Source organism: Sciurus carolinensis, chromosome 18 (assembly GCF_902686445.1).
Source record: "Sciurus carolinensis chromosome 18, mSciCar1.2, whole genome shotgun sequence".
Taxonomy (NCBI): Eukaryota; Metazoa; Chordata; class Mammalia; order Rodentia; family Sciuridae; genus Sciurus; species Sciurus carolinensis.
The window spans coordinates 5,525,182-5,537,910 of NC_062230.1; the positions used below are offsets into that span (position 1 = coordinate 5,525,182).

At 43.2% G+C, this 12,729-nt stretch overlaps 1 protein-coding gene across 1 annotated transcript in view; it reads left to right on the top strand.

Annotated features, from left to right (window-relative positions):
- Positions 1-1,799: 1,799 nt before the first annotated feature.
- Positions 1,800-12,729, top strand: part of Baz1b (bromodomain adjacent to zinc finger domain 1B) — a 72,545-nt gene continuing 61,615 nt past the window's right edge. The window contains 2 exon segments of the mRNA XM_047533465.1: positions 1,800-2,233; positions 10,998-11,114. Coding sequence (XP_047389421.1) covers positions 2,127-2,233; positions 10,998-11,114 — 224 coding nt within the window. The 5' untranslated portion in view covers positions 1,800-2,126.

A 12,729-nucleotide genomic window follows, 5' to 3' on the forward strand; every position in this document is an offset into this window, starting at 1 on the left:
GCAGCGCTACGTTAGGGCTGAAAGCGGCTGGTGTGCCTACCCAGGTGTGCTTGCCAGCCAGGTTTCCATAGCACACCTTCTGCCCACCCACTTTCCAGCACATTTGGTTTCTGTAGCACTTCAGTATTTCTAACAGGATTGAACCCGGGGTGCTTACCCACTGACCCCCAGCCCTTTTTGTTTTGAGACAGGGTCTCTTAGGGCCTCGAGTTGCTGAGACTGGCCTTGAACTTGTGATCCTCCTGCCTCAGCCTCCCCAGTTGTTGGGATTACAGGCCTGCACCACCATGCCTCGCCCATCTGACATACTGAAGTTTTCCTAGTCTTCAGCCCGCTGTTCACTGGGCCTAGAATGTTTGTCACTCATTTCTCTGCCTAGAGAACTTTTCCCTCTTTTCATAATTAGATGCCATATCCTCTGAGAAGACTTCTCCCACCCACCTTAAAAGAAATGGCTACTGAAGCAAAATGGGCTCCCCTCTCACTACGTGATCATAAGAGGCTTCAGAGGTGATCAGGTGGCCTCTGACCAAGAACTTAATGGGAAGATTTTACTTTCTTCTTGTAATTCTGGGGATCAAATAGAGGGCTTCAAGCATGTTAGGCAAGTGCTCTACCAATTGAGCTATCCCCTATCTCACCCCCAGATTTTCTTGCAGTGAGAAGAAAAGGAGACAAGGATCTGATGGCAGGCCACATTCGGGGACACCTCGAAGTCTAGCCCTGTTGAACAAATAGGCTGAGAAGTAAGCCCTGGGGCCAGTAAACATCTTTGAACTAAGGAAGACAATTTAATAAGGAGAGGATTTAATCAGTGTTTCTGACTGTTCTATCCAAACAGAGTCGGACTGTGTGGGTGCTGTCTGCCTGCATAAGCAACTCCGATGTCCTCACCCTCCAGGCAACCGGGACTGTTTTCTTATTGCGCACTTTGTAAGGAAGGCACTTATCACATAGAACTCTTGATTATCTGTGTCTGTTGTATTTTTAGGGCAGTCTCTGCATCTTGTTTTTTCTCCCCGCGACAGCATCCAGCACAGGGCCAGGAACATTGTAGATGCTGGTGCGCACATTTGATGAGTGGATGTATTTTGATATGTCCTTTAACTTACCTTTCCAAAGAACCTTCTCCCTTACCCTTTCCAACAAGCCTAGCCTATAAACAAGCAGAATATTAACATCCAGATCTCAACCACACTCCCGTTCACAGTAAGTTAACTTTGGGGTGAGCAAGGCTGGGCCTCAACTGTGCTGGAGCAGAACCCCTGCTTGGTGAAGGTCTCCGAGCGATTCCCGCCAACACCTCGAAGCCCAACCCCACCCAAGCATCCCCGGGCGTGGCCCAGCGCGGCGCCTTTAAGAAAGGGGCGGAGCACAAGTGGAAAGACAAAGCCCCTGGCCGCGCGCTCCCCCTCCCCCTCCGGCGCACCACACGGACAGTGGTGCCCGGATGTCGATGTCGCCGTCAGTGACAGATGGCGCAATGTGTGTGTGTATGAAGGAGCTTCACTGTCCTGACCTCCTTTAGTTCGCAGCCTTTCGGTTCCCGCAGTCCCCCACTTTTAACTCCGCCGCTGGTGGCTCGCAACCCTGTGACCAGCGTTTACATAACGTGACCTTTCACCTCTTCAGACTGCCCTCTAGTGCGCTGCAACCCAACTACGCGGCAGGGGCAGGGGGGCGGGGCCCAGGCGTGGAGCGGCAGCTACTCCGAGCCAATAGTCAGTGAGCGCTGACCAGCTGTCCGCCTATTGGAGCATTCGCTACCGGCGCCACAGGGGAGCAAGTTAGTGTGTGCGCTGGCCCGGCGGGGGGAGGAGGGGAATCTCCCGCCATTTTTCAATAATTTCCTCCGGTGCCGCTGAGGAGGAGTCGTGACTGCCGGCCGTGGGGTTCCGTGGCGGAGGCTGGCCGGGGCGGGCCGCCGGGACGCGCAGCGCTGCGCGTGGGAGCTCTGCGCCCTTGCGTGGCGCCCCATGGCGCTGGCGCGGCCGCGCCGGCAGTGAAGGAGCGGGAGTTCGCGCCGCCCTCTCACCCCTCCCCTCCCCCACCGCCGGGAGCCAGCGCTCGCTCGGGGCCGCGGGGCCTAGTGCTGCGCCGCGGGCCGGGGGGCCGCCGCCGCCGCGATGGCGCCGCTGCTGGGCCGCAAGCCCTTCCCGCTGGCGAAGCCGCTGCCCGGGGAGGAGCCGCTCTTCACCATCGCGCACACGCAGGAGGCCTTCCGCACCCGGGAGTATCCTTTGCCAGCGGGCGCCGCGGGCGGGCGGGGGGCTCGGCGCCGCGCGGGGGCAGCTGTCAGCGCGCCCGGCCGCCGCGGGCCCGCGCTCCGGGACCGGGGCTGCAGCGGGCCGCCCGGCGGGGGCCGGTGCCTCCGAGCCCGCCCGACCGCTCACTTTGTCCCCGGGCCCGGCGGCGGCGAGCGCGCCTCTAGGCCCCGGCGCCGGGGAAGCGGCGCTTACTTGGCGCTTTTCTTTTTCTTTCTTTCTTTCTTCTTCTTCTTTTTTTTTTTTTTTTTTTAATTCAAATGAAACCGTCAACTCAAGTTGTTGAAATTGCACCGGCGCAGCCTGGGGATCCGGCCTGCGCTAGCCGGGGTGGGGTCCCCGGCGCTGCGGGGGTCGGGGTTTGGAGTGGACTTCAGGCAGGGGTCGGCTGACAGCACCGCAGGCGCAGGACCGGGCTTGGATTTCCAGACTCAGCGGGAGGAGCAGGAGAGCTGCCTCCCTGGAGCCTTGGCCTCCTCCTCCCCGCGGCAGACCGAGGCTGGAAATTTTGAAGATTTAGGAGGAGATTGGTGTTTGCTTTTTAAATAAGATTAAAGACGTTGAGACCTACTTAAAGGTGTTACGTTGTATGCTAGGAACAGGAGGCTGGTGGTGTTTTAGATAGGAAGCCGAAGCTCTTCGCATCATTTTTTCTTAAGATTTCTTGCGCAAGCATGGTCTTTCAGACTTCTTATGTTACTTTTTAAAATTTTTGCGATGCTCAGGATGGAACCCAGGACACACGCGTTCTAGGCAAGCGCTGCACCACTGGGCTTACATCCCCAGCCCTTGTATGGCTTTTATTTACTTTTTTAAATGGATGCTAGATGAATCATTTTTAAAGTTTACATCTTAAAAAAAAAAGATTTCTGAATCAAGCTTTCATGTATCCCTAGTTTTGTCAGCCCTTGGTCCTTTTTTTTTTTTTTTTTGGTAACAGGGATTGAACCCAGAGAGGTGCTTAACCACTGAACCACATCTTCAGCCCTTTTTTAATATTTAATTTTGAGACAGAGTCTCGCTGAATTGATGTGGGCCTCCCTAAATTGCTGAGCCTGGCCTAGAACTTGCAGTCCTCCTGCCTCAGCCTCTTGAGCCACTGGGATTACAGGCGTGGGCCATCAGACCTTCTCTTTGGAAAGACTAGATTCCTTTTTTGTGTGTGTCAGTATTGGAGGAAGTATTGGAGGTGAGCTCTTTAATTTCACCTTGATCTTTTTTTAATTTGGTACTTGGTAGGATAATCTCATTCTTTGTGGGTGTAGTTTGTCTATGTTGGGTGTTTACACACACAGAGTTGGAAAATGAGTCTGTGCAATAAGAATTCTTTTGATGAAATATACCTATAACATCGTGAAGCAGAAATGAATTTTGGAGATGATGGAGTCCTGCCTGGTTTGCCAAGTAGGCCCAGAGAGTTGAGGATGACTTGTTAAAGGTCACACACTCTGTAAACGATAAATCAGGATTACAATCCAGTGCTCTTCCTGCCTGGTCCCTTCTATCAAGAGAAGGAGAAATGCCACTCCTTCCCCCCCCCTTCCTGTGCTCAAAATTGAACTCACAGCCTCAGCTATTTACGCTACCATTGAGCTATATCCTCAGCCCTTTTTTCAATCCCCAGTTCCACCAGAGAGAGAGAGAGAGAAAGAGAGAAAGAACCATGCTATAGGGAAAAGTTAAATTCTAAGTCTAACAGGTACTGAATTAGGTGAAAATGGTCATGGATGGGTACATTAGGAGTGGCAACACAGGCTTTTCATTTCATTCAATGAAATTATTGAAATGTGCACACATATATATGTATGTGTATGTGTATATGTATGTAAATATGAAAAGACCTTTTCTTGTTGATATAAACTGTCATGTGAAATATTTTAGTAGGTTTGTATTTAGTAAGCATTCTTCATTTTTTATTTCCCATACATACAGGTATTTAGAACTCTTTAACAAAGGAGTTCTTTAAAAACATTAGATTTTGGGGGATAAGTTGCTCTCTTGGGAATGTCTACAAGTGGAAACACTTTGAGGATGGTTTTTAAACAGTTGTACTGTACGGTTGGCAGGTTGGCATATTTCTTTATTAGGCTATTAGTGGTTTCAGAGAGGAGAACAAATACATGGTTGGGTAACAGCTGCATTTGAACTGTTACTCTCAGTTTATATTTATGATTATATTTTTAATAGGATTCAATACTTTAATTTTCTCTTAATACCCACCTTTTAATTGCATATGTACTCTGGAAAATTTATATGATTTTTTTGCATATGTACTCTGGAAAATTTATATGATATTTTACTGACTTAAAGCTGTGAGTTACTATGTTCTTGAAGGTTCAGTGTACATCTTCACTAAACTTAAAAAAGTTGTAAATAATGTATGTATTTAATGACTAGTGTTATATATTGATTATGTTGGTTATATTGTAGCTTTGAATTTATGGTTTATTACTTCCCAGGGTAGTTCCATAGGCAAGACACTAGATCTTAGTTGAAGAATATGAACTTTTTCAGAGTTGGTTCTTTTTTTTTTTTTTTTTTTTTTTAATGTGGTGCTGGGGATTGAACCCAGGGCATCTTGCTTGCAAGGCAAGCACTCTACCAACTGCGCTATATCCCCAGCCCAAGAGTTGGTTCTTGATGTGATTATTTGACAGAATGATGATCCACTGACTGTACTGAAGCTAGGTTTTAAGCATGAACTGAAGCTACAAACGACTTGCCGTAGATTAATATTTGCTCTGTTGCTTCAACTGTCATGATTACTAAAGTTTAGAAAATTAATTTATGACCTTTGTGGCATTATTCAGTTAATCTGACTCTACACAAAAGTGACTAGAGCATTTTATTTATTTTTCTGTGGTATTGGGGATTGTACCTAAGGAAGCTTTACCACTGAGCTACACCCACAACCCTTTCTGTTTTTTATTTTGCCCGGCTGACCGCAAACTTGGGATCCTCCTGCGTCAGCCTCCTGAGTCCCTGGGATTACAGGTGCGCGCCACCAAGCTGAGTTAGAGCATGTTTTAGGAGTTGGGTAGCTGTAGATGAAGTTGTAACTGCAAGACAGGATTTTACTGGATAGAACACTGAGCTCTTAGGCTGATTTTTTTGTAATTTATTTCAGGTAACAAATTATGCCAGATTAGTGTTTTAATTTCTGCTAGTATGATCCAAAGAGAAAATAGAGTAAAAAGTAAATCTGGAGTTGGATCTGTTTGTCATCTTCTCAGAACTCTTAGGGTTATGGTTAGTGCTTTCTTAACTTCCATACTTTTCTGGGCCACTTCCATTCAGGCTGTCAGGTACTTGATATAACAAATTTTTTTTGATACTGAGGTTTGAACCCAGGAATTCTTTAAACTAAGCTACATCCCCCAATTCTTTTTATTTTGAGACAGGGCTCACTGAGTTGCTTAGGGTCTTGCTAAGTTGCTGAGGCTGGCTTGGAACTTGTGATCCTCCTATCTCAGCCTCCAAGTTGCTGGGATTACAGGCAAGCGCCATGGCTTATTGAAAGAAACAATCTTTACCAGGCTAAAGAAAACAAAGCAGCAACATACTGTGGTAAGGCGGTAGCTCCTGAAGTCATAAAAAAGTAGATGCATAATGAGATGGTCTACAATTTGAAAATATCTTATCATTTATAGCTTACACAACCTTTGGAGAATTGCTTTGACATTTTGTCTGCAATTACATGTGCAGCAGTTGCTGGAACATAAAAACCTCAATTGGCATTTGCTCTTAGTGGTTATTTGAGAATGAGTGACTTATTTTGGTAACCTAAAATCTGAAATAGGATTTAGAGGCAGCTGACTCAGTATCCTTCTAATGGGCTTTTTTTCTTGCCTTTTTTTTCTGTACTGGGGACTGAACCCAGGGATGTGCTATCTCTGAGGTTCATCCCTAGCCCTTTTTGTTTTTTATTTTGAGATAGGGTCTTGCCAAGTTGCTCAGGGTGGCCTTCATTTTACCATCCTCCTGCTTTAACCTCCTGAGTAACTGGGATTATAGGTGTGCGTCACTGCACCTGGCACAACACCTTTTTTGTATTCTGAGGCCCAGATTGAAGCAGTCCCTGTGTGTGAAGTGCCTTTCTAGCAGCAAAGAGCAATCTGGAGGAAAACAATGATCTTTTAAGCTTTTTTCTGTAGGTGACATATCTCACATCTGTTCATATCTGTTGGTCAAGCAAGTCACATCAGTGGGGTGGGGACATTCCTCTTCAAGAGGCATTGCAAGCCACAAGGCAGTGGTTGGAGATGTAAAATCTTGTGTGGGAAGGAGGTGAGTAGTTGGAATCAGTAATATACAGTATTATATTTGAAGGTTCTGGTGATGTTTCCTGTGGAAAAGTTATTTTTGAAATCCAACGGACAATTAGAATTTAGTTAGTTGAAGAATAGAGAACTATATATTTGTTGCAGAGAAGATGTGTTGAGTTTATGAATGTGTAGTATGAATTTGAGGGTTCTTGACTTTGTGTGTGTGTGTACACCAGGAATTGAACCCAGGGGCACTTAACCACTGAGTCACATCCCCAGCCTTTTTTGTTTGTTTTGTATTTTATTTAGAGACAGGTTCTCACTGAGTTGGTTAGGGCCTTGCTGAGTTGCTGAGGTTGGCTTTGAACTTGCAGTTCACCTGCTTCAGTCTCCCAAGTCACTGGAATTATCTTCACTTTTTTTGAGATGGGATCTCATTATGTTGCCCAGGTTGGTCTCACACTTGTTAACCCAGATGATCTCCCTCCCTCAGCTTCCCAAGTTTAAAGTGTTTTTGTTTTGTTTCGGCGATACTGGGTGTTGAACCTAGGGACTCATCCTAAGTGCTCTACTGCTGAGTCACATCCTCAGCCCCTTAAGGTTCTTTTTTTTTTTTTTTGGGTGATGCCAGGAATTGAACCCAGGGCCTTGTGCATGCAAAGCAAGCACTCTACCAACTGAGCTATATCCCCAGCCCCAAAGGTTCTTGATTTTAAGAAATTGAAAGAACTTTCATATGCCTGGAGTGGAGAAGTGGGAATGGGCATGAGGTTGCTCAGTAGTGAGACATATGAACAGGGCTATGTCTTGCAGGCTCCTGTGAGATAGCCTGAGTTTAATCTTGGCCTTCATTTTAGTGAATGCTGCTGAAATTTCTGAATAAAAAAGAAGTGGGCATTTAAGTTAGGGAAATCACTATGGCTGCAGTGTCAAGAATGGCTCTCCAGCTTGGAGACTAGCTGCCTAGCACTAGGCTAGTGTCACTGCTATCGAAATAATCTGGGAGTAGATAATGGTGGTCTAAGAAAAGTTGCCAACCCTTGAGGTGGAGAAGTTCAAGAGAAGGGGTTTCAGAGATAATTGAAACAGATTTGGCAGAATTGTGATTAATTGGGGATTAGTCAAGGATGGTGTTTTCATTTGGATGGTAGTGCCATTCCTTAAAATAGAGAATCCTGGAAGAACAAGTTTTTATTTTTGCTTTGTTTATGAGTGGAATGTGGTAGTGGAGTGTTCAGTTTGGATATTCTTATTGAGTCACTGTGCATATCCAAGGAGGTAGCCCCGATGTTGGATTTATGGGTCTGGAATTCAGTCGGAGGAGACTGTGTTGGTATTAGAAGTTATTAGCATGTAGGTAATAATTGAAGTTACAGGAATGGATGTAGTGACCCAGCAGGTGAATGCTATATAGATAGCGTAGATTTTTTTTTTTTTTTTTTTTTTTTTTTTTTTTTTTTAGGGAAGGGGCCTTTGGAAAGGCATGTGTGAGGGTAGATGGTACTTTCATTGTTGGAAAAACCATAATCAATAAATATTTAGTACTTAAACATATTTGTAAAATATTCTCCATTTTTCTTTTAAAATGATTTTATGAATCACAGAAAATAAAACTCAACAAAATCGTAGCATGATTTGCAATAAAGTGGGGACCAGAAAATTGCTTTACTCATATTTGTATTTTAGGGGGCCTGAGGACAAACACCTTTAAGTATAAACAGGAGACATGAGTTTAAAAAACAAAGATTGAGTAAAATGAGGCATAGAGTAAGAAGCACAAAGGACCAGAGACTATTATTACAAGAGAGGCCAATTTAAATGTTTTTAAAATGTTAAGGCTAGGTGAGAAATCAGGGTCAGAGACTGGATTTAGATAATGGATTGGTTATTGGATAGAAAGGACTGACTTGAGAACTATTTTAGTGGTTGAAGTTAGGGACCCAAGAGATGAGGGGTGATTCCCTGATTTCTGAGTTGGACACTAGCGCCATTAAGTGAGATTGGGACTCACTTAATGGCTCTGGTAAGGAGCCAATTTGGGAAGAAGGGAAAGTAGTAAACATGAGTCTAGTTTAGAAAATGATGGACTGGAGAAATCACTGAGGCATCTTGGTGATACCAGTCCTGTATGCTATAGTTAGGTGGGTCTACATTTAAGGAGAATGAACTGGGTATATTATTCCTGCTTTTTAAAAAAACCCATTAACGAGAACTTAATTTTCTCTTCAGGACATGTTTGTTAATAAAGTCTCACATTCTCTCTGATAAGTTATTTATTTACTTATTTAATATAGGGAATTGAAGCCAGGAGCATTTTACCACTAAACTGCATTCCCAGTCCTTTTTACTTTCTTTTAACTTTTTTTTTATTACAATATTTTGTACTGGAGATTGAACCCAGGGACACTAACAGCTGAGCCATATCCCCCAGTCCTTTTAATTTAATTAAAAAAAAAAATTTTTTTTTGGGTGCTGGGGAACGAACCCAGGGTCTTATGCTTACAAGGCAAGCACTCTACCGACTGAGCTATCTTCCCAGCCCCAATTTTTTTAAAATTTTGAGACAATCTCACAAAGTTGCTTAGGGTCTCACTAATTTGCTGAGACTGGCTTTGAACTTGCCATCCTCCTGACTGTCTCCTGAGCTGCTCGGATTACAGGTGTGCGCCACTGCACCCCTCCCCACCCCCTTTTTTTTTTTATTTGAGAGAGAGGGTCTCTCTGAGTTGTTTAGGATCCTCCTGCCTCAGCTTCCCAGGTAGCTGGGATTTAGGAATGTATCACCATGCCTATCCTAGTTTTTATGAATTCTCAGTGATTGGATTTCCATAGCATTTTTATGAAAGTTTGACTTGTTTTTTTACTGGTACTGTAATTGGTTTAATCACTTTGACAATATTAGCACCATCCCTGGTGAGGAACATGGATTTATTGCTTAGATTTTGGCAGATTCAGAGAAAGATTTATAGTAAGCAAAGTGGCTACTATTTTGGATTACCTGTGAGTTTGTCCCTATCGTTTGCCTTTTATTGATCACAACCCTGAAAACTAAAAGTCTTTATACATTAAAAATGAATACTTGTTAGTTGGAAGTCAATAGAAGGAGCCGTTTAAGTACTTTTATTTCAGCCACTATAAAAATGTGTCATTTGGAAAGTATAGGAATTGGCAGCTGACTCGGCAGCTAGCTCTACTTGTAGTGTCAGTTGATTTCTTGTATGGCATCTGTTGCTGTGCATAAGTAAATTCATTACTTGCCATTTGAATTTGAATGTGGCTGGTTGATGGTGCATTCCAGTCAGGATGGTATGGAAAGTTGCGGCATATATGGCATTCAGGCCAGTATCTTCCCCCATTTCCCTCATGAGGAAACTGAACAATTACTAAATAATCTGGTGAATGTAGTATTATTGGAGACAATATAAGAACTGGATATTATATCAAAAGTATTTTTAGGACTTTAATTTTTGTAGTGCTGGGACTTGAACACAAGCCCTCATGCATGTGAGGCAAGTGCCGGACCACTGAGCTACATGCCGGCCCTGGGATTTATTTTTTTAAACACTAGGAAGCAATAGGTGTTTCCAAGGTAAACTGGAATGCTATGTTCATGTGCACTAGTACTATACAAACTGCCTGTGAGAATATGGTCATCTTGTCTTACTGTAAACTAATTCTAATTTTTTTTTTTTTTTTTTTTTTTTTTTTTGGTACTGGGAATTGAACCCAGGGGCATTTTACCAGTGTGCTAGATCCCCAAACCTTTTTATTTATTTTTGTCATTTCAAGACAGGGTCTTGCTAAGTTGCCCAAGCTGACCTCAAACTAGTGATCCTCCTGCCTCAGCCTCCTGAGTTGCTGGGATTATAGGCATCCACAACCACGCTTGGCTTTTTGACTGATTCTTAAACTTGCTGCTCATCTGAGTTCTGTTTTGTTTTTGTTTTTTGTTTTTTTTGTTTTGTTTTGTTTTTCTTTAAACTGGGAGTGAGTGCTGGAGCACTTTACCACTGAGACACATCCCCAGTCTTTTTTATTTTATTTTACTTTTTATTTTTGTCTAGGCTGACTTTGAACTTGTGATCCTCCTGTCTCCTGCCTCACCCTCCTGAATTGCTGGAATCACAGGTGTACATCACCACTCGCAGCTATTACTTTTTCTTATGATATTTTTTCTTAGACATTTTTAGTACTCTGTGAGCCTTGTAAAGTGAAATGAAATTTTGGAGAATTGAGGAAATGACATTTATACTAAAATGTTGATATTTTATTTGTTATATGTGAGAAATCATTAATTATACTTTAGTTCTGATCTTGCTTTGGACTTGCCACTTGAAAACCTTGGTGTCTTTTCTTGCTATAAATTATAGAAACGATACTGTAGGTTTTTTCTATAGATAATTATGTTTGAGTTTGCATTGGATGTCTCTGTTACTTGAATGTTGTTTTCCTGAGCTGCTGCCAACAGAGAGTATGAAGCCCGCTTGGAAAGGTACAGTGAACGCATTTGGACGTGTAAGAGTACCGGAAGCAGTCAGCTAACACACAAGGAGGCCTGGGAAGAAGAACAGGAAGTTGCTGAACTGTAAGTAGTAGTAGAAACCTTGCCTTTGATCCCATCTTCACATTGTTTTAAAAAGGATGGAATATTAACCCTAATACAGTATTTGTTTTCAAATATATGAAGCATTAATTGGAATACATTATATTTGTACTCTATTGGTGTCCAGGTGCCTTTACCTTAGTAGTATTTTGCTAGAAGCAAAGTGGGGACAGTACATGTTTATTTATGTTTTAGCAGACTTTTGAGTGTTCTTGCTCTATACTTTTACTTTGTAAATACTCTGGAAATGTGGCAAGGGCACTTACATGATCTGAAAGTGTTAATGGAGGCAGCAAAAAGGCATAAAGTTTTCTTTGTTTTGTGGTCATTTGAAATTTCAGATGATATTTACAGCAGCTGTCAAAAACAAATAGCACAGTTTGAGGACAGTTTAAGTAGAGAGGTTGAATTATGTATCTTAAAAATTCCTGTCTGCTCAAAGTGTCTAATTGTCTGGGTGGTCTCTCAAAGAAAACACGTAGAATTGGGCAATAGGTGCTTGCAAAGAGATAATAGAAAGGAGGGATAATAAAACAGGACTCTTGGGAATTGGAAATAGGTGCTTTTTTTCTGGATTTCTCATTGACTTGTAGCAGATAAACAGGAAAAGCATAGAATTTAGTAATTTAATAATAGTTGACTCGCTTTTTAAAAAAAATATTTTTTTAGTTGTCAGTGGACCTTTATTTATTTATACGTGGTGCTGAAGGTGGAACCCAGTGCCTCACACATACTAGGCACGCGATCTACCACTGAGTCACAACCAGTCCCTAGTCTTCTGTTTTGCTATGGGTTTTGGTAATGGCTCCATCACTGACTGATTGGTCAAGACTATTAATCTGGCACCTCTTCTTTGCTTGTTGACACATATCTCTCTGGGATTAGTGTTATTTATATTTTGTGTGTGTGTGTGTGCATGTGTGTGTGTGCGTGAGTGTGAGTAATGCACACCTTGTTTAATGTGCTAGACCAGGGTTGACCAACATTTTTTTTTTTTTTTTTTTTTTTTTTTTTCCTGTACTGGGGATTTGAACCCAGGGTCTTGTGCTTGTGAGGCAAGCACTCTACCAACCCAGCTATATCCCCAGCCCCTAACATCTTTTATAAAGGGCCAGTTTGTAAATATTTTCAAGCTTAAACTTTGTGGGCCATATGGTCTCTTGTCTCAACTAAACTCTGACATTGTACTGTGAGAACAGCTGTAGATACTATATGAAGGAATGAGTAACTGTGTTGTAATAAAACTATTTACAAAAACTAGCACTGGCTTGCCTGGTGGCTCATACCTGTAATCCCAGTGTCTAGGGCAGCTGAGGCAGGAGGATCAGCTAGCCTCAGCAATTTAGTAAGGCCCTACGCAACTTAGGGAGACCCTGTCTCAAAATATAAAAAGGGCTGGGGATGTGGCTCAGTGGTTAAGCACCCCTGGGGTTCAATCCCCAGCACCAGCAAAAACAAAAACAAAAAAATCTGGCAGCAAGTTGGACTTGGCCCATTGTACCTCTATAAAACCTTGTAATTTTCCCCCCCGGTACTGGGGATTGAACCCAGGGCCTTGTGCATGCTAGGGGAGTGCTCTACCACTGATCTACAGTAC